The 27,085-nt window shown below is 37.7% G+C and overlaps 1 protein-coding gene across 1 annotated transcript in view; it reads right to left on the bottom strand.

Moving 5' to 3' along the window:
- Nucleotides 1-5,166: 5,166 nt before the first annotated feature.
- The window catches only part of Dhx36 (DEAH-box helicase 36), a 40,415-nt gene continuing 18,496 nt past the window's right edge, over nt 5,167-27,085 (bottom strand). Inside the window, exons 15-25 of the mRNA XM_060378382.1 lie at nt 26,240-26,383; nt 23,409-23,526; nt 22,593-22,691; nt 21,134-21,307; nt 20,908-20,994; nt 16,065-16,148; nt 12,380-12,479; nt 12,173-12,263; nt 9,041-9,161; nt 8,299-8,451; nt 5,167-7,853 (exon numbers count right to left, since the gene is read on the bottom strand). Coding sequence (XP_060234365.1) covers nt 7,668-7,853; nt 8,299-8,451; nt 9,041-9,161; nt 12,173-12,263; nt 12,380-12,479; nt 16,065-16,148; nt 20,908-20,994; nt 21,134-21,307; nt 22,593-22,691; nt 23,409-23,526; nt 26,240-26,383 — 1,357 coding nt within the window. The 3' untranslated portion in view covers nt 5,167-7,667. The remainder of the gene's footprint in view (nt 7,854-8,298; nt 8,452-9,040; nt 9,162-12,172; nt 12,264-12,379; nt 12,480-16,064; nt 16,149-20,907; nt 20,995-21,133; nt 21,308-22,592; nt 22,692-23,408; nt 23,527-26,239; nt 26,384-27,085) is intronic.

A 27,085-nucleotide genomic window follows, 5' to 3' on the forward strand; every position in this document is an offset into this window, starting at 1 on the left:
TTTGTTTCTGTGCTGGCGGGATTTGATACACTCATGGTGTGAAGTTTATGGTTTTAGGGATTTGTGTTCAATCAAAGCTGCACTAGGAAGGTGTCTATAGCATTACAAAAGACTCATTTTGTCTCTTAGGCATGCCCTGGCATTAGCTACCCTACAAAACACATGCTTTTGAGAATCTTGTTTCTATTGTTTTTGTGCTGATGAAATTTTATCACCTAGTAAATCATGGTGAAAGAAAACACCCAAACCTTTTCTATATTAACTTTCCATTTACTGCATAAGATTTCTACAAAATGAAGTGACTTGAAGAAATACTCAGAGTCTGTATAGAATCTCACAGTTGGAAAAGTCAGAAGTCCTGGGTACATGGCTGCAACTGCCTCATGATCCTTCCATCTTCAAGGCAGCACTAGAATGCTTAATTCTTATACTCCCTGTTCATGTTGCATGAAGGAGTAAGGGGGGGTGTTGCAGGATATTTGATCCTATTGTGAGCCCCAAAATAGAAGACCTTAAAGCCCTGTTTAGTGCTTCTCCAGATGGCCTAAAATGGAAGCATTAAATGAAAAGCTAAATAACAGAACTGAAATTATCTCAATACCAATTATAATTAATATTATTTGATTATTGTTTAATTTATTCTTACTAGTCAATATGGCTTTCTGTACTTACTATAAGAAAAAAACCTTTAAAGAAACAAGGTTTTACAGTTCACAATTTTGGGGTTCACAATTGGATCAAATATCCTGCAATAGAAAATATCCTTTAAAGGTTTCATGATTAAATTAGGCTCATGGAATAATTTCCACAAAGATTAACTTGAGATTAACTTATTTCTTTAAGTAGGCAAATTAATGTTTCAGAATTGCCTAATTTTAGCTCTTGGTTAGATCTGTACATTTCCTTGGCCATTCAACATAATACATGATGTAAAAAACAGGGGAGGTGGAGGTTAGCAGAGTCTTCTTGGAATTCTGCTTTCCTCATCTAGCATAAACCCTTAAAATGCTAGATACTTCCAACTTTCTCACAGCTGAAGTACATCAAGTGACAGCAAATACCCACTAAACCCACTGAAATACAATTTTGAAATCTAAGTCATCTTTGTTATATTTCTACTGAAGCTGGCCGTAGATGAAGAGAGGAGGGTAAACCATTCCTAGTGAGTAGCAGAACACATCATCCTCTGCGTCAGTTCTCCAGTGCATGGGAAGCCTCAGAGAAGCTAAGACACTTGGATTTGCAGTTTAAGAATGCAGGGCACTGGAGTATGTGGAGACTGAGTCCCTCAGGAGCTTACTCTGGTGTGGGATTATGAACCTGAAAGACAAAGATTTGCCTGCTTGACTCTAACACATTTAAGTCCTAGTAGAGGGAAACCAAACCCTCACTGACTCAAAGCACCAAAACTCAGTTATTTCCATAAGCAAGTGGGTGTAGGTCCAGCAAAGACTCAGAGACATGGCACTGTGACACAAATAACCAGCCCAGAGACACTGGATGCTAAAATAAGAGGTCATAAGAATATCCATGAATGCTATTTGTAGAGATAATGCCACACTTTAAAATGGAATAGAGATCTAGTATCCACAGAACTTTAAGAGATAAAACCAACTAGAAATTTTATAGTTAACCATCAGATTAGACAGTTAAACAAGATCCTAGGAGGTTTGAAGAGAGGCTAGAAGAAACTACAAGAAATCAGAGGCTATAGCCATGGAGAATATAAATATTTAAATGGAGTTCTAGAGAAAGGCCAGAGGAAGGGAGCATTGCCAGACTGGGTAAGAAAGGTCATCCAAGCAGTCTAGGATGTAAGCTTCACTAGGAAGGGAGAGTGATCTTGGATACAAGGGATCCCTCCAGTGAGTACATTTTCTGGAGAGACAGATAAAGGAAGTCAACTGATAAACACTCTTAGCACCTACATGAATACATACTTTTTGCTAAAATGTCACAATATTCAAAACGTGTACCAGCATTAGATAAATGACCTATAAGACAAGAGATTTGACTAAAGATAATGCCTGAATGCCAATGAAGGTTAAATATAATCAAGGATAAAATAATTTATGTATCTACACAGTAATATGGTCTTAAAATGTAAATAAAAATTAGAGAAATATAAATCAGCTAAAAGCTAAAGCATGGCTGTGTAAGCGATAATCCTAATCTCAGCGCTGGAGAGGCAGAGGGAGGTGCGCTTGTCCTGAGTGGCCAGCCAGGTGTACATAGTGAGACCCTGTAACAAAAGAACAAAACACTGAAAGGGAAGACCCTAATAACCCCAAACACTGATGAGGAAACAGGAACAGGAACTCTTACTGCTAGCTGAAATGCAATAACCTCTTGGGAAGGAAGTTTGGCAGTTTCTGACAGAACTAAATATCCCTACCATATGATCCCACAATCACAGGCCTTGGGTTTTATCCAAATGAGTTTAAAAACATGCCCATATACACAAAAATGTGCATAAATGTTTATAGCAGCTGTTTTCACAATCATCAAAACTTGGAGGCAACCATGATGCCCTTCAGTAAGTGAACGGATAATCTATGCACCCATCCATTTTTATCTTAAAATCAAGGGAAAACAATTGGCTTGAATATTAAAAAGATTGGCTTGAAAACAATTGGTTAGAATATTGGCCTCTGCATCCCTCCTGGGCCCAGTGTTTTATGGCTCTGTTGGTCTCTTTGTGGAGCTCCTGTCCCCTCCAGGTCTATCTCCCCTTTCTTCCATAAGATTCCCTACACTCTGCCCAAAGTTTGGCTCTGAGTCTTAGCATCTGATTTAATAACCTGCTGGATAGAGTCTTTCAGAGGCCCTCTGTGGTAGGTTCTTGTCCTGTTCCCTGTCTTCCTCTACTTCCAATGTCTGTCCTGTTTGTCCTTCTGAATAAGGACTGAGCATCTTCCCTAGGGTTCCTCCTTCTTGTTTAGCTTCTAAAGAAGTATAGATTTTAGTATGTTTATTCTATATTATATATCTAAAAAACACTTATGAGTGAGCATAGACTCAGTCTCCAAGTGTGTTCCCTAGTAAAGGGAGCAGGGGGCTGGCTCTTTGATCACCTCCCCCCTGGAGGGGTGCAGCTTTGCCAGGCCACAGAGGAAGACAATTCAGCCAGTCTTGATGAGACCTGATAAGCTAGGGTCAGATAGAAGGGAAGGTGGACCTCCCCTATCAGTGGACTAGGAGAGGGTCATAGAGGGAGAAGAGGGAGGGAGGGTGATTCTGGGAGGAGATGAGGAAGGGGGCTACAGCCAGGGTACAAAGTGAATAAAGTGTAATAAATAATAAATAACAAAAAAACCCCACAATTGGCTTTTAAGGACTGAAAATAAAACAAGAGACTGATTGGAAGCTATGGCTAAATAAATAAATAAGCAAAGAAAATATGGAAAACATAGTTGACCCTTGAACACTACTGTGCCGAAGTTTTATGTCAACTTGACACAAGTTAGAGTTATCTAAAATGAGGGAACCTCAATTGGCAAAATGTCTCCATAAAATCCAGCTGTAGGGCATTGCTGAAATTAGTGATTAAGAGATACCACAGGGCATCCCTGGGCTGGTGGTCCCTGCCTTTCTAAAAGAAAGCAGACTGAGCAAGCAATGATCAGCCAGCCAGCAAGCAACACTCCTCCATTGGACCCTGCCTCCAGGTGTCTGCCCTGTTTGAGTTCCTGTCCTGACTTCTTTCAATGATGGTGGACTATAATGTGGAAGTCTAAGCCAAATAAGACCTTTCCTCCCCAACTTGCTTTTTGTTTCATCACAGCAATAGAAACCCTAAGACCACCACCATGGTGCAAACTCTCCAGAAGGATGAAAGTTTAAATGTCCACAGTCCTTAACCATTAATGGTCTACGTGTTCTGGAAGCTACTACACTAGCATGGTCCTACTAGTTTTAGAGTCAATACTCTACATCTCTCTGTACTCTGGCACCTTAGTCTGTTTTGGTAAATTTCAACTTTTATAATAGATTTGTGCATATTTTGATAATTATGTACATCTATTTTATTCATTGACATACATTTTAATAAAACTTTCAATAGTTCTAGGTCATAAATTCCAAATTACTGCAAATCTTCCTGATCCCTGGTCCCCTCAAAATAGGTAAGTGAATTCATCAAATTCTTCACATCCACTTTATTGAAGGCTCAGCAATATAGGAAGGCTAGAAAAAGTCCCGGAGAACTCTACCCCATTAACCCTCTGGGGAATTACTCCCACCTGCCCGTGCCACCTTTGTGTTTAGAAAGACCCTACTCATTCTGCCTTGAAACTCTGATTTGAAATTTTCTATGCCATCTGTCAAATTTAAGAACCAAAGTAAAGTCAGGACTGGCCGGACCACATTCACAGTGCAGACTGGTTCTGAGCTGCTTCTAGACCAGTTGTTCTCACGGTGTTTTCAACACCCTCTGCTTTATTCTCATACCTTATCCTTTAACTCACGGTTGGTGCCACTTTCTCCTGGCACTTGTTTTCCATGTGAAAAGGACACCTGACCATTTTCAAGGTCGAGAAACAAGCACTAACAGGACACCTATCCAAAATGAATAATCTTCCCAGACTGAAAACTTTTCAACACATCATTTGACATTCTTTATGTCAAAGAATGAAATTACTATAACTAGGCAAAGCAGCAACTAAGCACATGGAAAGATGCTCACTGCTAATCCTAGAAGCAAAAAATTAAGACAAAAATGAAATAGAACACTTAACTGTATATTAAAAATCAAACTAAACCAATGAAAATATCAAGTACTAACAATAAACTGAGCATGTAAAAGTGGTATAGCCACTTGAGGAAAGTTTGGTAGTTTCTTACAGACACACTTTACCAGGAGGCTGGTGAGAGGACTCAGTAATCTAAGGATTAGGAGCGCTTATGGAAGGCTTGAGTTCAGTTCCCTGCATCCATATGGCAGCTCACAACCACCTACAAGTACAGCTCTAGGGGATCCAATGCCCTCTTTTTGCCTCCATGGATACCTGCACATATGTGATGCATATAAACATTGCATAGGCACATATACACATCAAAGAAAATAAAATCCTTTTAAAAAGACACAGTTTACCATCTAATGGAACTATCTTAATTCTAGAAACTTATACAGGAAGTGAAAACAGGAAACCACATGACAACTGTACACATGTTTAAAGCAGCTTTATTCATTAACAGCAAAAATGTTTAAAATATGTGCAATGTCTATCAAGTGGTAACTGGATACAATGACATAACCATAAAAGAGAACAGTAAACAATAAAAATTACTAATATGTACATCAAATTCATGAATTATTTCGATGCTTTATATTATGTGAACAAGGCTGGGCACATAGACTGTGTGAATCCTAGAAAAGGCAAAATTATTGATGAAATTATGATCACTGGGCGCCAGAGGGTACAAGCTGGGGTCGGGGGGGGGGGTGTAGCAATTTTGTCTCAAAGCAACGAGAGAAAAATCTAAAGTTGATGGGAATGTTCTATATCAAAACTATGGTGGTGTTAGCTACATGATTTCATACAGCAGACAAAATACACTGAAATTATACTCTTAAACTGGTTAGCTATATATAATACCATGAAAATTTAAAAATGTATAGAAATATATATAAAACAAACAACGGTAACATGATTTATTTTCATGGATACATCTTCAAATATTCTCCAGTGAAGATGTTTTAAAAAAAAATCAGAACAAAAATGCTGTTTAACAAATAAGAATTACAATATATAGACATTCAACATAATTATAGTTAATTTAAGAATAAATACAAACTTAGTGTTGAGAATGGAAGGAAATATGCCAATATTTCTTTAGCCTGGGTGCATGGATACTGAAATAATTTTAAAGTAGACTTTGTTTTACAAATGCAGGAAAATACAGTTTGCAATTAATTGACTTAAAATTACTAGACTTTTTTTTTGTCCCTGTCAATTAATTAAGAAAGTACCATATGTATGTACTCTTAAAGCATTATGCAACAGTATATTTCATTTTTTCTCTGAAGTTTTTGTTTCAATGTTTTTTCCAAATTATTCTCTGGATTGTGCAAACAGGCTTTGTGTTTTTGTGTCTTGATGACCTGTTCTTTTAGGACCACTACAGAACAAGGCATTTTGAGGCTTGGGATGCATTTTCCAGTCCTAGTCTGTGAAGAAGCAGAACCTTCAGAGCACCTGCAATTCACCCTCCATCCTCCTCAGCTATGGCAGACACATGAACAGTGGTGGCAATACCACACTTATCTTTGTCTACTGCTCAGCTGTAAAGACTTCTAAAACAGCTTTCCATTGTTGTGGAGACTAAATACTTGCTTGACTTTAGGGGCAAAACTAATATGCTCTAATATTGTGACACCTCTATGACTAAGTTCAGGGAGAAGCATAATTTTGGTAAACAACCCAAAAGAATCAACTGAGGGCACAGTACATTCAAATATTTGTACACAAGGCCAGGTGACATAGATTCAGACATAGAAGCAGTACCCGAACCAGTGTGGTCAGCAAATCCATGGCAGCATTATAGTATGTCCTGGCCATCTCATTACTTACTAGGGAACTAAGACCAAATTTGATTATCTTAAAACAACCACTGACTCTTGGATAGGAGGAAAACAACATCTTTAAGCTAGAGGGACTTGAATAAGGAACAAGAAGGGCAAAAACAGTGAAAAAAAAAAAAACAAAAAAAAACAAGCTGGAAAACAGACTTGTTTTGTTACGTTCCACTAAGAGTGTAAAAAAGCATAAACACAGTGTATCATAGCGGGGGATGTGGCTCAGTACATTGGTACTTGTCTAACGTGTGAGGCCCTTGGCTCAGCCACCTGCAGGATCCTCGATATAAAAAATAAAACGGTAAAAGATATGTTAAAAAGATGGCATGAGGATTTTATGCATCAGACACTGGTCTGTGCGCCCTGGAATACCATATTCAACCCTCCTCACAGTCTTTACCTGTCCTTTAGATGAGGAAAAGGTGCTGAGCTGAGACAAGACCTCAACCATCACCACCAGACATGTGCTCAGCTGCTACATTATGCTACAAGGGGCAGGAAGATGGTGTAAGAACATTATTTAATAGTGAAAAAGCAAAGAGAAACAACAAACAAATAAAAAGAAACAATAAGCCAAGTCATACGTAGAAGTCTAGAAACCAAACCAAGGAGTTAGCTTAGATTTACACATTGTACATTTTATTAAATACTGGGCTTTATCACAACAAATTTACTTGTAATAGAAGTTCATTTTTAAAAAAAAATGTGGTTGTATTCAAACTCTATCCCACTGCTTTTTGGGCAAACATTCTATTGTTACTGTCTCTGGACAGTCATTATAGATAAAAAATTGCATAATGGCATAAAGAAATTTCTCAATGTTACAACACTTAATATATGGAAAAGGAATTCTCCCCAAGTGTGGACATACCTAGAACAGAGAGCACACTGCTTTTCCCAGTGTCTTTATGGTAGAGCTAGATGACACTGTTTATTCATGCACATTAACTCTTTACTACCCACTGAAAGTTTCTAGCTTAAACACTGAGTCATAACCAGGACTTGGTATTTTTGCCAAAAACTAAAAAAAAAAAAAAAAAAAAAAGAAACATGAACATCAGGATAGGTTTTAGAAAAGCACACAAAGCTGTCAGCTATAATATTCTTCCTGTGACCGTGGTGGCAAGTTCCTTGGAGTAGCCTTTTCCTGTGTTTTGATCAAGTCCAGAATAGCTGACAGTACTGCACAGTCTCTTGACTTAGTATCGTTCCAGTCTACAGGATGAGGACATTCAATCTTCTCTTGCAGAAGGATATCCAGTTCCTTTCTTAGCCCCTAAGGTTAAAGGAAGCACACATGCTCATCAGGGAAGATGGATTTTTAGACATCAGAGACAAACGTGACGTTGGTGGGGACAAAGATTTTCATAAGCTATTACAAAGAAGGGTAAAAAGATTCAAACTCTAGTCCTTAAAGTTTATTAATGCATAAAAAATAATTTGGAAAACTAAAATCAGTCACACAACTGGCTCTCTTTCAATAGAGTAAGAAACATTCTTTTTATAAGAACGATTAATTTGTCTTGGAGGCCATGACGTAAACCACGGATTGCATGTGGGCGTCAGAAAGCCACTTTCAGAAGTCAGCTACATACTTCTACCACATGTCCACCAAGGACAGTGCAAGTCATCAGGTCTTTCAGCTCAGTAGCAAACTGCTTTACATGCTTAGCCATCTGGTCACCCACAAGACCACTAATTCAACCATTAACATCAGTCACCTTGACAAGATGGGCAATTCTTTCTGGAGACTGAAACACAATCCATTCATCTACAGCAATAATTTCCTGGTCATTATCTTTCCGGATGGAAATATCTCCTCCAAAGAACAAAAGGCAGTATGGCGAAACTTCCGTACAGTCGTACAAGTATATCTGTAAGGAGCGTTAATGTAGTAAGTGCATGAGGAGGTAAAAAAGGATGACCACCTCATAATTTAACATCCCAGACATTCAGCAGCAGCTTTCTAAAACAGCTATTAGCTTGCTAATGTGAGTTTGAAGATTAAATTTGAAGAAATAACATTTTAAGTAAACCATTCCTAATTCCTAGAGATCTTATTTTTTTGTTCTAAAGAATGATTTTCCTTGAATATATTCTGAATGTCAAAACTAACAACACCAATAAAGCTAAAATAATTATTTGTATATACAGCATATAAGAAACAGAATCTTACTTAGTATTCTGACCACTACTTATTAGACAGACATACCGTCATACCAACAAATCTTTACACAGCAAACTTCTGACATCATTTCTTGAAAGCAGCTTCTCAAAGAAAACCACACAAAAAAAGTAGCTGATGTACTTCATGAAAATATACAAAAAGGACCCTATTTACTTATAGGAAAAAAAAAACCCACCCTAATTTATGTCAGAGGAAAAGGATAATTTTTAAAGTATAAAGTTATAAAACTACAAGACTTGCATTGAGATACACAATTGTGTTAGATGCTCACTTACACTGCTTGTCCTCATCTTCAGGTGATAGATGAGCCAGTTATAGTGGAAGTCTGTCTGCTCCACATTGACAGACTTTGGATGAATAGAAACCAGACCATCAGACTTTGTGTGAACTTTCACCCTTTAAAAAATTACAATATAGTTCATAAGTGTCTTAATGGATTTACCCCCATTACTTCAAAAAACAATAGGTAGCTGAGTAAACAAAATGAACAAAGAAAGCAATCTTAAAAAAAAATAGACCACATGAGTTCCATATATGTCTGCAATGTATACATTTCAAAGTAGCATTTTATTGAGGACAGGCGAAAGCACATGAGCAAAATATAAGTATGCTACATCTTAACAATAAATCTACATTGTGTTGGTAATTAACTCACCAGACAGGTGATGAGACTATTCTTTAGTGGTGTTAGTATGCAGTACACAATGAAGGATAAAGAGAGCATGTGCAATGATTAGGAAGGAGCTTTTACTGACAAAAGAGTCTACGTTTCACTATACCATTGCCATAATGACCACTACCTTCAAATTATACAGTAACTATGAAATAATCAACTACTACCTTCCACTGGCAACTGTGTTCCCGGAGGAACACAAATTAAATTTTTAAAGGAGACTTTTGTGAAAGCATCTTTAAATCTTTCAGACTCTTGTGAAAGCATCTTTAAATCTTTCAGACTCTTGTGAAAGCATCTTTTAAATCTTTCAGACTCACTATAGGTGTCTGAGTATTTTAGATCTTTCAGACTCACTATAGGTGTCTGAGTGTTTTAAATCTTTCAGACTCACTATAGGTGTCTGAGTGTTTTAAATCTTTCAGACTCACTATAGGTGTCTGAGTGTTTTAAATCTTTCAGACTCACTATAGGTGTCTGAGTGTTTTAAATCTTTCAGACTCACTATAGGTGTCTGAGTGTTTTAAATCTTTCAGACTCACTATAGGTGTCTGAGTGTTTTAAATCTTTCAGACTCACTATAGGTGTCTGAGTGTTTTAAATCTTTCAGACTCACTATAGGTGTCTGAGTGTTTTAATCTTTCAGACTCACTATAGGTGTCTGAGTATTTTAAATCTTTCAGACTCACTATAGGTGTCTGAGTATTTTAGATCTTTCAGACTCACTATAGGTGTCTGAGTGTTTTAGATCTTTCAGACTCACTATAGGTGTCTGAGTGTTTCGCCTGTGTACAATATGTGTAGCACGTGTGTACTTGGTGCCCGCAGAAGCCTGGAGGCACTTGATCACCTAAGACTGGAGTTACAGACAGGGTGAGCAGCCACATGGGTGTAGGAAATAGAGCCTGAGTCCCATGGAAGAGCAGCCAGCACTCACTGCTGAGCCATCTCTTCACGCCCTTTTAAAGGTTTTTAAATGTCCTCTACTCACTCAATTTCAAAATAAATGTATTTGGAATAAATATATCTTAGATGTTTAATTAACTGACTTCTGAGGGATTTTCTTGGTACTACAGTGATTTTGTGGAGGGAAGGAGTGCATGTGTGAAGGTGAGGTGAATCAGGATCATTCTTCCCCTTCACCATGCTGGTTTCTAGGAGGTCAGAGATGGACCCCAGGTTGTCAGAGCTGGTAATAAGTGCCTGCCTACATAAACCATCTCACAGGCCCTAGGGATCTTTTTTGTTGACAGCCATTTTGTAAGTTACTTTGTTCATTAATATCAGATAGATGACATTTCATGGCTTGTTTTTAAATAATGGTAATATGTTGCACTTCCTACTTCATAATCCCCTCTTCAGTTTTTAAGGTTCTATGAATTCAAAACATATCAAAATCAAAAGTCATAGTTATGATTGATTCAGAATAAAAACATGAATTACTTTCTGAGTCAACCTAACCAGTGTTATTCTGCAACCCAGGAATTAGAAATTTTCTGCATAAGGCCAGATATGTTTTAAAATTTGGTGGCCTTCCAATCTGTCTCATCTTACCCTGCTCTGCTAGGGAAACAGGAAAGCAGACAATATAGAAATAAATGGGCATAACTGTGCCCCAGTAAAGATTTATTTAACAAACCTCTGGCCTGTGTGAGGAGGAGTATGAGTTGGAGGCCAGCAGAGGCTATGATATAAAACCCTGCTTCAAAACAAAAAACACAAAACAAAAAAACCCAAACCAACTGAGATCATTTACAATATAGATAACGCAGCCACACTACAATACTTCTGCTTACCCATAACCCTGCAACCTAACCAATTCCTCGTCTGGGGCAGCTGTGTGTACATTACTGAATGCTTAGTAGTGCGCCTGGTCTAAGAAACATGAAAAGATCTCTTCTAAGTTATGTACCAATAAACCTCTCCAGCTACTAGTTGAATGTTCTTTGCTGGTGGTGGTGATGGTCACCCCAGTTTCAGAATCATAGCCTAGAACATTATGTTGGTCATTTCTGGCAGTCTGTGTTTTCCATTTTCATAATCACAAAATACCGAGCATTTTCATTTACATTAATCCTAATATCTTCATGCTACTACAGTTTTAAACCATTAATTTTCCCATTGCTAATACACACCTATGCTATTTGCTACACACCTGTTAAAAAGCATTTGTAATCAATTCCTTAAGATAAACCCAAATTAAAATCTGAATTTCTCAATGAACTGAGCTGAGCCAATGACTACTAAACAACTTCCAAAGGGTGACAACAATTCAATACCTCTGGCCTCTTCTGACTTTCAGTATCCTCACTAGAGTAAACTATGAGGCAGAAATATTCCTCACTATTATTTCCAACTGCTACTAAGACTATGTGGACATGCATTTCATTTCTCCTAAGAATCGCTGTTTAAAAAACATCCCCTCCTCATTTTCCAAGAAAAGGGAACATATAAATTATATATACACACATATACACATATTCATAAAACAACAAAATCTAGTCAGTATCTCTTCAGGCATTGCTTCTCACTCACACTGCTCTGTCAGCTTTTAATGCTTACAGAAGTTCCATGTTTTACTAACCTATTTTGTAAATGGGTGATCTTTGTTGTAAGGGAAAGATCCCTATGCTCAACAATTCCTATGCATCTAAATTATCAAACATGCAAAGATTATAGCCAACAAGGAGAGAGAATACATTTCTAGTAGAGGGTTCTAATCTTCAATGCTTACATTTTCCTCTTTTTACCGAAATTTAGTCGGATTTTAGCAACTTTGGGATATAAACCAGCACAGATGACAGCTTTAATTATCTTCTCATTATCTATTGGGAGAAGAAAAGTAGAAGGGAAAAAGAGTAAAATACTGAAGCAATGACCCATTAATGGCAAGTGATTTACACTGTTTTGGGCTTTGTTTGTTTCTTTTTGTTTGCTTTACCTGAATTTACATTAGCTTTTGGATCTTTGGGACTTCTACTGCTTACGAATCCAGCTCCCAGGAGATGCTCGGCAAACTGTCCCTTCATGTTATGCAGCATCTGGAGAGCAATGGTTAACAAACAGCTAGAAACCCTTTGTGCACAGAGCCTTTACATCACGTGATACATTTAAAACAAGATTTATTTTAATTGTGTGTGTGTGTGTGTGTGTGTGTGTATTCCATGTGAGTCCAGGTGCCTATGGAGGCCTGAAGGTTTCAAAGCACCTCTAGATGGAGTTAGAGGCAGTTAAGAGCCACCAGACTTGTGTGCTGGGAACCAGTTTGGGCCTTCTGTAGCAAAAACATTTAACTGCTGAGCTATCTCTCCAGGTCAGCTCATACATGTTATCATTTAAGGAGGAAACTGGAAAATCACAAAAGCCAGTTTCTGTTAATAAACTTTATTGGAACACAACTGTTTCTACTATCTATATTCTTAGTTGTTGCTTTTGTATTCTAATAACAGAAATAAACATTTTTAAGATACATTGCCTATAAGACTAAATTATTTGGTGGGGGAAAAAAACAGCATTATATAAGGAGAAAAAAAAAAACCCTAATATTTACAGAATGATTCCATTTTGCAAAACACCTGAGTTTTGGAATTTCCCTTTAGTCTGCTTTTAAAAAGAAGCAGAAACAAGAAACCCAAAACAATTATACTGTTAACACTGGCACAGGAGCATTGTCCTGAAGAGAAACTATGAGTTAAGAGAAATGTTGGATGGCTCAGTATAGCAAAAGAGAAATTGTCCCACCTAGTTATCTTCATGATCACTAATGTTATAGATGCTTACTATGCACATACACCAACAGAAACACAGAAAGAAGCATCACTCAAGAATGACATCCTATTTGTTTTGTTCCTTGCTTTTGTTTCTTGGGTTTTTTGAAGCAGAATTTTATATAGCTCAGGTTGGCCTCATACTATATAGCTGAAGCTGGCTGAATTCCTGCTACTCTTCCTGTCTTTGCTTCCTAAGTGCTAGGATTACAGGCACGTCATAAGGTAGGCATACTCCTACCTTAAGATGAGCCTGATTTATTTATTTAGCTGGGAATTGTGTTACAGGTCTGAAAACCAAGCAAACTGGATATTGATAGAAGAACCAACAGCTCAGCCAGCCTGGGCTACAACTAAGACTCTGTCTCAAAAACACGCTTTTCTAATATGTAATTAATTTTAAAGAAGTTCCACAGAAATGAAAATGAACTGTTGAGATGAATATGTTCTCACAACCACAAAAATATTTTCTAAGGAATTCCTCCAAGTTTGACACATAAATTATGTTTTATAATACATAAGACTGGCTACATGCAAGTGTTTCTTTCTTACAAAGGCTAACTTAGTTTCCCCACATAATTCTTCTTTTAAATGAGTCTGATAGCCACTTCCTCCTGGTCACTATAACATAATTTTAGGGAAGCCATCTTTGCATGATGTCTTTATTGTATAGTTTCTATCACTACTTTGTGTTCCTTCTGCAGTTAGACAATTTCAGTGTGCACTGACAATCAGGCAACAAGCAAGTTCCCCGCTGAAATCTTCACTGATTCCTTGCCAGTGACTGTTTTCAGGAAGCCAGAAAACACCACGTTTCTTGAGTGCTTTCTTGAATGTTCATCCTTTGTCTTTAAACTTGGTGTATGTCTCAAATGGGCATGTTATTCACACAGACAACTTGGATTTAGCGGTCTTTCCATAATCTAGTAATTTCATTTTTCCATTTCAGGAAATGGTATTTGACAGGTGTCTGGCTAAGTCTCCACTATACATGATTCCTATGCTGTAATACTTACTGCATTGGGGGTTAGGCTCGTCTTTCAACTTTGTGTCACTTTAATTTTTATGTTTTTTCAGCTGCACCCATAGCCTAACTATTAAAGCTTTCCTTTATGCCAATAATCTGCTTCCTAGGAATGTCTGCTTTGTGATGTTCTTTGGTCTTCAAATTGGATTCTAAGCTTAGCAGTTCAACTGCCCCCTTTAAAAATTCACTCTTACTAGGGAACCCACTCAGAAACTGAGCCTCCTATGGGCTTCCTCTGAGCAGGGGGGGGGGGGGTTAGGTCCTTTTCATGTATGGCCATTGATTGGAGTATCGGTCTCTGCAGGACCCTATGGGCCCAGGTTTTTTGGCTTTGTTGGTCTCCTTGTTGAGCTCCTGTCCCTTTCAGGTCTCCCCCTTCTTCCATAAGGTTTCCTGTACTCTGCCCAAGATTTGGTTATGAGTCTCAGTATCTCCTTCCTTACTGGTAGAGTCTTTCAGAGGCCCCCTGTGGAATACTCCTGTCTTGTTCCTTGTCTTCTCCTATTTTCAATGTCTAGATGTCTATCCTGTTTGCCTTTCCCTAGTAAGGGGAACAAGGGATGTCTCTGACATGAACTCAGTGGCTGGCTCTCTGATCACCTCCCCCTGGCGGGTACAGCTTGCCAGGACACAGAAGAAGACAATGCAGCCAGCTGTGATGAGACTTGATAGGCTAGGGTCAGGTAGAAGGGGAGGAGGTCCTCCCCTATCAGAGGACTAGGGAAGGGGCATGGAAGGAGAGGAGGAAGGGTGGGTGGAACTAGGAGGGCACTGTCAGGAGCCATGACTCCAGCGGCCTGCTTTGATATTTAAATCTCGGTGGAGAGGTGGCTTTTAGGAGGCCTTTACTAATGGCAGAGAAGAACTTGCAAGTCCATCTCCTTTTGTTTGTGACAGCAGGTGGGATAGCTTGTGAGGGTCACACCTCTTACTCAAGCTCCTTGTGCAAATTAACCATTGTTCTGAGATGTTTCTACTCTGGTTTAGAAACTCTACAATAAAAAGACAGGCTGACAGTTACTGCAGAAGGCTGAAGATGATGCTCCAAGCATCCTGTCTCAACTCTTGTGCAAACAGGACACAAATAAAGCAATTAGATACAATGTTGTGCAATGGGAGGAGCCAGAGAACAGGAAAGAGGAGGAGGAGAAGGGGCAAGGAGAAGCAAGGAGAGCAGAGCTGGAGGAGAGAGCTTGAAGGACGTGGAGCATGAATCAGACCTAAGATTTCACAAAAAGCAAGTATAATGTGGGAAATCTAAATGTTAGGAAACAGAGGGCTGGAGGCAGAGACTTGAGACTTGCTGCTGGCACTGCTTGCTGCAGCAGCCTGCTTTTTGCTGTGGCTGTCCAGTCTGGACCTTTAAAAAGTTTCCTGTGTGCTGTGTGTTTATTAATTTTAATCCTCACTCCCAACTCAAGAACCATTCCACTCTCTGCTGGCTGGCTCCGGCGGAGGTGGCTACAGCTGGGATATAAAGTGAAGAAATTGAAATTAAATAAATTAAACTATAAAAACTTCATCTTATTAGCTTACTTTCTTTTCTTTGTTTTACTGAACAGATAATCTTTTCACTAACCCAATACTATGACACAGTTGTTATCTTCTATTGAAATATGCTATGTCCTTTTCTTTTGGCTGTAGTATCTTTCTGAGTTTTCACATCACTTTTTCACTCTGCTGATGACTGGGTATTTTTTCATTACAATGTTAATTTCTTAACACATATAAACTCTTTGTATACAGACAATTTAACTATAGATAAAATTGGACAAACTGATGCATATATATTAATCTAGTATATGTGACTGGTACACAGTTCTCAGTATTACCTGCAGTGTGTTTGACGACAAAAAATACTCCCAGCAGTAGTCTTTTTCATATCTGAAACCACGTCGTTTAGCTTCTTCCCAGCCCTATTGGACAAAGAAATAAACTTGCTCAAATAGTTCTCCACACCAAAGACTACTCAGCAGTTTCCATTTTTATTTTGCTAAGTTTATTTCTTTACTGATGTCCGATGTTCTCTGTAAAAATGTCAAGGAACTTTAAAACTCATGGCAAAAAAGATGAAGTTCCTTACAATCCTGGTACCTAGCACTGCTCCTGACATATTTGTACCCTACACAAAGTATTTCCACTGTATACCAAGTATTTATCAAAAGAGTATAAGTAATAAGTAAATTTCACAGGTTTAGTATATTTTCAGCATCAAAAACATGGTTTTCTTAACCCAAAATGAGATAAGCAATCCCACTAAAATCAGGAATGAGACAGGGACTATTATCCTCACTCCCCACTCCTTTTCAGTATTGTGCGTGAACCACTAGCTACAGCAATAAGTAAGGAGAAGGAAATTAAAGGGATACAAATAGAGAATTAAGTCAAATTATCCCTACTTCTTATGACATTATGTATAAATGTTCCCAAAAATTATGACAGTTCAGCAATGTGGCAGGATGAAGAATTCATATGCAAAACCCAGTAACTTTTAAATAACTTTTCTATATATCAGCAACAAACATTCAGAGAAAAAGATGGACACTTCTATTCAAAATAATATCCAAGAAAATTAAATACCTAGTAATAAAAACGGCATGATATTGGCATAGAAATAGAATGGTGGATCAATGGAACCGAATAGAAGAGCCAGAAATAAACCCACACACCTATGAATACTTGATTTTTGACAAAGATGCCAAAACCATTCAATGAAAAACAGAGAGCATCTTCGACAAATGGTGCTGGTCCAACTGGATGTCTACATGCAGAAAAATGAAAATAGATCCATATTTATCACCCTGCACAAAACTGAAGTCCAAGTGGATCAAAGACCTCAACATAAAACCAGACACACTAAGTCAGAAGAAAAAGTGGGGAAGAGCCTAGAACTCATTGGCACAGGAGACAACTTCCTGAACAGAACACCAACAACACAGGCTCTAAGAGCAACAATCAATAAATGGGACCTCATGAAACTGAAAAGCTTCTGTAAAGCAAAGGACACTGTCTTCAGAACAAAACGACCAGGAAAGGATCTCCACCAACCCTATATCTGACAGAGGGCTAATACCCAGAATATATAAAGAACTCAAGAAGTTAAAAAGCAACAAATCAAGCAATCCAATTAAAAAATGGGGTATGGAGCTAAACAGAGAATTCTCTGTAGGGGAATATAGAATGGCAGAGAAACACTTAAAGAGATGTTCAATGTCCTTAGCTATCAGGCAAATGCAAATCAAAACGACCCTGAGATTTTACCTTACACCCATCAGAATGGCTAAGATCAAAAACCCAAGTGACAACACTTGCTGGAGAGTTTGTGGAGAAAGGGAACCCTCCTCCACTGCTGGTGGGAATGCAAACTTGTACAACCACTCTGGAAATCAGTCAGCCGCTTTCTCAGACAATTAGGAATAGTAATTCCTCAAGATCCAGCTATACCACTCCTAGGCATATATCCAAAATATGCTCAAGTACACAACTAGGACATTTGCTCAACCATGTTTGTCACAGCTTTATTCGTAATAGCCAGAACCTGGAAAAAACCCAGATGTCCCTCAATGGAGAAATGGATATAGAAACTGTGGTACATTTACACAAGGGAATACTATTCGGCAATTAAAAACAAGGAAATCATGAAATTTGCAGCAAATGGTAAGATCTAGAAAAGATCATCCTGAGTGAGGTATCCAGAAGCAGAAAGACACACACAGTATATACTCACTTATAAGTGGATACTAGACCTATAAGGAAGGGTAAACATACTAAAATCTGTACACCTAAAGAAGCTAAACAAGAAGGGAGGTCCCAGGGTAAGATGATCAACCCTCACTTAGAAAGACAAATGGGATGGACATTGGAAGTGAAGAAAACAAGAAAAAGGACAGGAGCCTACCACAGAGGGCCTCTGAAAGACTCTACCTAGCAGTGTATCAAAGCAGATGCTGAGACTCATATCCAAACCTTGGGCAGAGTGCAGGGAATCATATGAAAGAAGAGGGAGTTAGTAAGACTTGGGGAGGAAAGGAGCGACACAAGGACCAAATATATCTGGCACAGGGGTCTTTTCTGAGACGGATTCTCCAAACAAGGACCATGCATGGATATAACCTAGAACCCCTGCTCAGATGTAGCCCATGGTAGCTCAGCATCCAAGTGGGTTTACCCTAGTAAGGGGAACAGAGACTGTCTCTGACATGAATTCAGTGGCGGAGCAGCCTTTCTAGGTCACAGAGGAGGATACTGCAGCTAGTCCTGATGAGACCTGATAAAGTAGGGTCAGATGGAAGGGAAGGAGGACCTCCCCTATTGATAGACTTAGAGAGGGACAGAGGAGATGAAGGAGGGAGAGTGGGATTGGGAGGGAATGAAGGAAGGGGCTACAGCTGAGATACAAAGGAAATAAACTAACTAATATAAAAAATAAAAATTAAAAAAAATTAAATACCTAGGAATAAACTAATCAAGAAGGTGAAGAATTTCTGAAGAAAAAGACACTGGAAAATGGAAAGATACCTTGTATTTAGATTGCTAAAATTTTCCATTCTATCAAAAATCTCTTTACAAATTCAATGTAATCCCAATCAAAATATCTATCTCACTCAACATAAATTAAAAAAACAAAAACAAAAACAAAAAACATATCCTAAAAGTCATGCAGAACCACAAAACACCCTGGATAGCTGAAACAAAACTGGGCAAAATAGAACAGTGCTAGAGGAATTATAATTCCAGATCTTATAGATATATTACAAAACCATAGTAATTAAAAAAAAAAAAAATACAGTACTGACCCAAAGCTAAACATGTAAGCCAAAGGTACAAAATCAAAGGCCCAAAATGAATACATATAACTTCAGTCATTTAATAATTGGCAGATATGCCCAAAACATAAGCTGGAGAAAAGAAACCCATTTTCAACAAATGGTGCTGAGCAAACTATTCATACACAGAAGAATAAAATTAGACCCATATCTATCACCTTGGACAAAAAGTAACTCTAAATGGATCAATGATCCGATCCTATGTAGGAAATAATTTTCTGAATAGGACCTTATTTGCTCAGGAATTTAGGCCAACAATTGACAAGTGCGAAAATTAAAAACTACAATTTAAAAATGTGTGTGCTTGTGCACATTGTACTTAATTGGAGTATTTATAGAAAAAGAGGGTAAATCGAAGGTCATAAGTAATCCTGTTATTATCTACCTAAAATTACATATAATACATATGTGCCTATATATACATATAGATGTCCAGTTTAAATAACATTTCTTACCTAGGCAAACTAATGTTTTCCTCAAGAGCCATAGTCTAACAAAAACCCCAACACAGGGCATCAGAAATGCTGTTGGTTGAGTTTGTCCAGGAGACTTTCAAAACAGGCTGCTGCTGTTGCCCTTGGTTACCTCTGGTGGCTGAAGCTAAGCCCTTATCACTGAAGTCAACCATATACTTTGGACACAACCCCCCCCATCTGGTTCTGACCTAAAAGTATCTTGGAGGGCTAGTTCTCACAGTACCAGAAAGTGCTATGCAAGTTTTCAAGGGAGAGAAGCAACCAATAATTCTACCCAGCTACGATGCCTATAAACTAAAACAATGAACAGCATGACACAATGTCCTTAAGTTTCCGCTAGAGGCATGCATACCTTGGTGGTAACCAATGCATGATCAACAAGAAGGAAAGCATGTCTGCTGCTGGAAACCTAATCACTGAAGTCATAGACCCTGGGGAGAGAACCTATAACCACCTCTCCAGCAAATTCCCAACTATATTCTAAACATTATCTTCATGCCCACAAAGAAGTAAAGGTTTTGTCAAAGAAACATCTACTTATAACAGGGACCATAAAAACCTACAACCAAATAAAAGGCAAAAACAGAAGACTGTGTGCTGCCTAATCCCAACTGATAAATCTACAACACAATACCTGCACCTAAGGCTCAAAGATCATGGCAGCACGAGAAAGGGTAAAAGAGCCATAAGAACAGCAAGTTTGCTGTGAGAGTTCATCTCCTAGAAACATCAGAAAAATTACACCCACAAAGTCTCATCAACGAGGCTGTCTAAATAAGAACTGAACATGGATGATACCCACAGACTAACATGGGAGGGCAAAATCTCATATGGCCTCAACCCTAGACAAAGAACTATAGGCAACAAAGAACTAATGCTGAAAATGGCAGAAATAGTCCTCAAATTGGTTATCCAATACATGGGCAACCCTAAATATTGTGTTTGTGTGTGTGTGCGTGCGCGCGTTTAACAGTATATGAACTGAAGTAGTATTTACATACATACATACATGTGTATATATATTTATATACACACGTACATGATTTCGATAGCCTATTAAAAGATCGTATCACTGACTGTAAAAGTAGAGTATTAATGAAGACTGTCATGAAGGTAACACAAAGTAAAGGACAATCATATATGAAAAACAAGATAAAGTGGTTATCTGTTTCAGCCTTACTTTTTATATGTCTTTTCCCAAAAGATAGAGATAAGCTCTTATGTAAGACAAAAAGTTCATTTTTATAAATTATCCACCAAATTTTAACCAGTTTTTTTATTTATTCCGGAGATATAAATATGGTCATTTAAAAGTATTTTAAAACATGCTCTTGAGTAACCTTCTATAAAGCAGAGCTAGATTTTTTCCTTACCTCAAATGCATTCACAACTGTCAGGTGATCACTTCTAGTTTCCTTTGCCAATTCCTTTCTTCTTGCATCTGCAATCTTTTCCTTTCCCTAAAAAATAGCAATTGTAACTTAAATTTTTCTGACATAATAATGATGGATATTTTCCTGAAAATCTAATGAAAAATAGATGTGAGCAGTAAACACTTTTCACATTAAAAATGCCTAGACATTTTTCTGTCTTTCTTACCAATGGAATGACAAAGGGATCTTTAAAGCTGAGGCTGGCAGCGATAGTGAGGACTGGATCTAAGCAACAGAACAAAGCTCCAAAGAGAATCATTTTTCCAATATGTGGCTCAACAGGCAATCGGGCTAAATGGACGCCAAGAGGTGTTAATTCTTCTTGCTTATCCAAAGCACTCTGAAAAGGAAGAGTATAATCTTACAGTGGGCCCAGCAAAGCATTCCACCAAAAGCTGCTGTAGCTAGCTGTCAAACATAGGGCCACTATTCATTCTCTTAAACCACAAATGCCCCAAACACTGGTTTAAGTACCTTCAACACAAAAATTAAATTCTAATGTTAGTAAAGGCTAACTTAAACAAACACAATCTACAATCGGAAATGTTACATCAGAAATAAAGAAAACGACCCATGGTTAAACAGTTATGAAAAGACAAGGAGTGGGTGGAATGCACAGTCCCGTGTGTCGAGTTAAGTGCTACGATGCAAAAGAGGTCGGGCACATATGCGAGTGAGTGCTGCTCCAGTCCCCGGGTGATCTGGTTCAGATAAGGGCGCCTAGAGAAGTTATCCTGAAGAGACCAAGGGAATACAAGGACACGACTGAAAATTTACAGGGTTAATTTAGGAAGTTAATTATTTTAAAAGCCTATCACAGTGTTACAAAATCCAAAATTTAAAAAATTATCTACATGGATGGTTTCCAAACTTGTGACATATATATAAATACAACATGTCCTTGGCACCCTCCAACCAACATGTTTGTGCAGATAAGAACATTCTTTTTCTGCATGTTCCAGTACAGTACAGAGAGGTGCCATAAAGAACACGTGAGTATAACTGAGGTAATGAATTTCCAATTGAGTCATAATTTCAACTACCACACATAGCTGCAAACAGCAGTAGACAGCACTTCTAATCTTGTGCTTCTCTTACAATTGTGGGAATTAATTCATGGCCAGTCCTATAACTCTCAACAAGAACGACTGTCAACCACGTAGGCACTTAAAGAGTTTCTCAGAGCATAAAAAGGAACTAACAAAGCAGAAGGTCTTGTTCTACGGAGATAAGTTACAGTAGTGAATGACAGTTCAAGGATTGTTACAGCATCACACAAAGAGCCATCTGTTTATATTCTTTCAAAATATGATGGCTGCCTCTGCCAAATGCTACACTACCATTAAATTATTGAATCTGACAACACAGCATCAGAGTAATAACAAAGAGTAGCATTAACCAACCTAGTTCAAGAACACTTAATGAAGACCACTAAAGAAATAGTTCAAGATTTCATAAAATTTTAAATTCGTCTTGCAACAAAACTCATGAAAATTTGTATCTTAAAAACATGCAAAAATTGTCCTATCAAACCTGACAGGGTTATTACTCTGGAGTAATAAAAGCTTTTAAGTAGTGGCCTAACATGCTAAATTCAAGTTATACTGCAGGAAAATCAAATTTACCAGTTCCATTAGATGTTTTATGGAGAGCATTACTGCTTCATTTGATGGTGGATCCATTAATCTACTCAGAAAATAAGCAATTCCACCTAGCCTTAAAATCTGTGGAGACAAATTAGTTAAATATAGATCAAAAAGACATAAAAACATGCAGCCAAAAACATAAATAGCACTTTCTAAAAGGAAATCTAGTGAGGACAGTTATCAGAACAAGGTGATTACTGACTACCTTACAGGCAGGGCTAGTGGAGCATGTGTACCAACGAGCACCCTCGTGAACACACATGCAGAAAGTATGGTATCTGAAGATACAAGAACAGCTAGCAAGATCTGGTGGTACAGGCACAGAGCACCAGCTAGTTAGGAGGCTGTTGAAGTTGACCTTGAGCCAGTTACTGAGACCACCTCAAAGTCCAAAAGAAGAGAAGGGAGGGGTCTGAGACAACAGCTCGGCGGTGGAGCTTGCCTAATATCAAGTCGTGGGTTCAATGCACTGGACCTCAGAATCGGAAGCGGCATCTGACAGTTACTGTTACATGTCCAGCACTGTTTTAGGACTTTATGCAGCAAGCTGCTCAGTGAAGCAGAACAAGGTTTCCAGACAGAAAGCAGCAACCAAACACAGGTACCCTGATTCTAATGTTAACAGCTGTTTGATACACATCAGATGGAAGTTTAAGTAGCTTCCTCACATAAACAAAATGAAGTGCATAAAACCCAGTCTTTTTTGTAGGTTCATACTATACTTCTTCCATTAAAAATGTTGAAAACTGTAATATCACCCTTCTTTTAGTTTGTTAATTCTCTCAACTAATATACCTTTATTTGCAAACAAAGTTCTTCCAAAGGAGTTCTCAAAATTTCTGGTAGTTGGTAGTCATCCAAAAGACTTTCTCTAAGGCCATTATATAGATGATAACAGTGACCAGGCTGAACTCTTAAAAAAAAAAAAAAAAAATAGAAGAAAAAAAGATCAAGAACACGACATTTAGAACGCCAAAGAAAGAGCAGGAAGGCAAAGTATCCAGTATCCATTTCTCACAAGCCATAAACATAATGGTTATTTTACATCTATAAAACCTTATTTCCTTCATATTTATTTGGAAGGACCCTACACCCAATGTCCAAATTTTATTTTTTTTTTGTAGTTCTAGTTTCTTTCTAAGACATTTTTTAATACATAATACATTAATAATTTTAAGTATGTGTAATATATTTGAATACATATTTGCATTAACTACACCAATCCATTTGCATATCCTTATTTTGTTATCTAAGCTTTTAAGCATCTCTCCTTTAGCCCTTATAATGCATCTATTACTCTGAACTACAGCTGTCCCGTGTTACAGAACACTAGAACTCACCTCTATGTCTTGGTAGTTCTCACGCTCCCGTTTTAGAGAGCAATGACAGATATTCCCACCCACAATTTGGTTCCCCATTTCTGAAGTTCATCTTTCCTTGCTCAAACTACAGCTGTATTCTGGTCAGGCTTAGAGTTGTAACAACAAATATGGCCTATAAGCCTACTTTGTAACAAACGTTGCACTATCTTAAGCTACATTTATTAATTAAAGACCATATTTAAATATGTTCTATCTAGTGAGCTCTCAGACATTAGAAACTCTTTTAGGTTCATAACTTAGTGCCACAACCGATATGACAGGATTCATATATTTCTGAACAGAATAATATTTCAAAAGACTCTGGCTGCCATAGCAATAAATGATTTAAACTTTTGGGTATTTTTGTTTGTTTTGTTTGCTGTAAGTCTACAAAGAGTTATTATCTATTATCTAACATCTCTCTGGAGGCACGATTATATAGCATCTCAGAAACTAATGGAATTTCCAGAAGGAACCACATGGTATTTGGCTTTTGTTCTTGTTGTTTTTGTTTTTCCCTGGTCTCCAAAATAACCCACCATCAATCTAATCAGGCTTTGTGAAGTATCAATGTCAAAATGTAAGAAATTGTCTAGAACTCAGGTTAAACAGGGACAAACAATAAAGATTATAGCAAGCAAGCCAGAACTTTATTGATTGAGCACACATTTAAAACAAAGGGATGATGAAATGGCCACTAAAGTTTTCTTCAATTTTCCTTTCCTTACATGAGCCCATGTGGAAGACTAGTGATGCTTTTCTTTTTACTAGGGGCAAAGGAAAAGTCTTCTATACACCAGACAGGATTCCGCCACTAATATAAAATACTCTAAGCACTCAATCAAAAAGCAGCAGCAGGCAAGTCTGTGTAAAGGTCAAGACAAACACTGTTCTCATCATTAAAACAGATGTTTTTATTTCTTATGTTACTACCACATCAATGGAGAAAAAGTGGTTCCCTTGTGTATTCACTGACAAGTCGTGGTCAGAATCGGTACTGCTTAAAGGGACAGTAAACAGAAACCCAGACGGCTTGAATTTAGTTTCTGTCTCTGCTATGTACAAAGCTCTGGGACCCTGCACAAGTTATTTCACTTCTCTATAATTTAATTCCTTATTCTTAAAAAAGGTAATTGTTTACCTCAGCTGAGAAGCAAGAATTAAGCAAACAGAGCACTCAGGAGAGGAGATGACACTCATATAGTTCTAATTAGGTAATACATGCTTTAAAAGCAAACATGAAACAAACTGTAAGTGATGCAACTAATAAAGCTTATTTTTAACCACGTAGACTAGGCCATTGGAAAAAAAAAATCATGAAATAGAAAACTTGGCAAATAATTTCCCCAAAAAAGTAGAATAAAATTATTTTATTTTAAAATGTGTTGTTGTAGTAGTTAGGCATGGGAAAATGCAAATTCAAACTACACTGAACTCCATTTCACCTCTTCATAATGGCTAACAACAAGTGTTAGTGGCGATGTGGGGAAAAGGGACACCCAGGATACTGCTAGTGCAATGTAAACGGGCATACCCATCAAGTAAATCAGTATGAAGGGTGCTCAAAAACTACAAAGAATTAACTCAAGACACGACTGTGCTGCTCCCAAGTACACATGCAAAGGAATCTAAGTCAGCAGACAACAGCAGTACTAGCGTAGCCACGTAAGTGCTGCCTGAATTAAAAAAGTCAAGATATAGAGTCAGACTAACTGCCAATCAACAGATAGATACTTAAAGAAAATGTGGTAGACACACACAAACAGCATTTTAGTCCATTGTAAAGATGAAATGGTAACACCCACAGGAAAGCGTCCAGAAAGGCAAATACCAAATCTTCACTCCTATGCAGAATCTCCATGTAAACTTGAGATATGTTACATGAGTTAGTCAGGTGATGAACAGACAGGTAGGTGGACAGTCATAAGATTCTGTAACAGGGTTGATAAGTGGGAAGAAAGAAATGAAAATGAAGGAGGCATGTGGAAGAGAGAATAGAATGTATGTTACATGGAACAAGGAGAAACTATCTGAGTAAAGGAAAGAAATAAGGGGAAAGTACACTATATAAATGTATAAAAATGTTACATACTTGTTATTTTACATGCCAATTTAAATTAAAAATCAAACGCTAAAGCCTCAAAAGTGTTGAGTTCAATAAATTGTGCAAGGTAACTCTCCTAATAATAACTTAAATCACAGCAATATAATTGCTCACAAATTTTTCCCATGTTCTCAAGGCCCTGGATATTATTTCCATCTTACCTTCCAGCTCTACCTTTCCTCTGCTTGGCATTGGCTTTACTAACCCACTCAGCAGACATAGTACTGATGTTGTTCTGTGTGTCAAAGTGTGTTTCTTTAATTTTTCCTCCATCTATTACATAAACCACATCATCTATGGTGATGCTGTATGAAAACAGAAACACAAACTATTAAAAGTACATCGAGAGGAGTATTATAGCAAGCCTATAGGAAGTTTTTTGTTCTTTTTTTAAATTCATTTAAGTACTTTTTACTGGATCACGTGGATTTTATTAGTTCAGGACCTTACCTACTCTTCTCACATTTTTCAGTTTCACAGCAGTCAAGCACCTGACTGCAGGCCGTATCTGCATGTACAGTGGTAGCGGTGGCAAATGACTAGATCACAGGCTACATTCTCATCTGCCCATACCCATTTTCTTAGCATCTCTACTACCTTAGGACCAGTTCTGAGGCCCTTAAGCACTAGAGTTTAACAGCTGCTTCTAAAACATAATTTGTTTCAACAACTGAGCTGTAAGTTACCCCAGTAGAGCATTAGAAATGTTTAAGACTGCAAGCAATTATAAAATTACAAAATAGTACTATTCCTAACTGGACAAAAGACAAAAGGACTATACCTATAGAAGCTCTCATGATTCTTTAGAGAAGTTTTGAATAAAAAATACTTACGAGACATTGAAATAGAGAACTAAAAATGGAAGAACAGTTTTACAAAAACTACAGTTTATATTTGCCATCTATAACTAATGTGATCTTTTTAAAAAGTGATCTTTTTAAAAAGAGATTACAAAGTATCTTACAGAGAATAAAGGTTAAACTATTAATAATGTATGGAGCTCAAAA

This window comes from Meriones unguiculatus, chromosome 2, assembly GCF_030254825.1.
Source record: "Meriones unguiculatus strain TT.TT164.6M chromosome 2, Bangor_MerUng_6.1, whole genome shotgun sequence".
NCBI lineage: Eukaryota > Metazoa > Chordata > Mammalia > Rodentia > Muridae > Meriones > Meriones unguiculatus.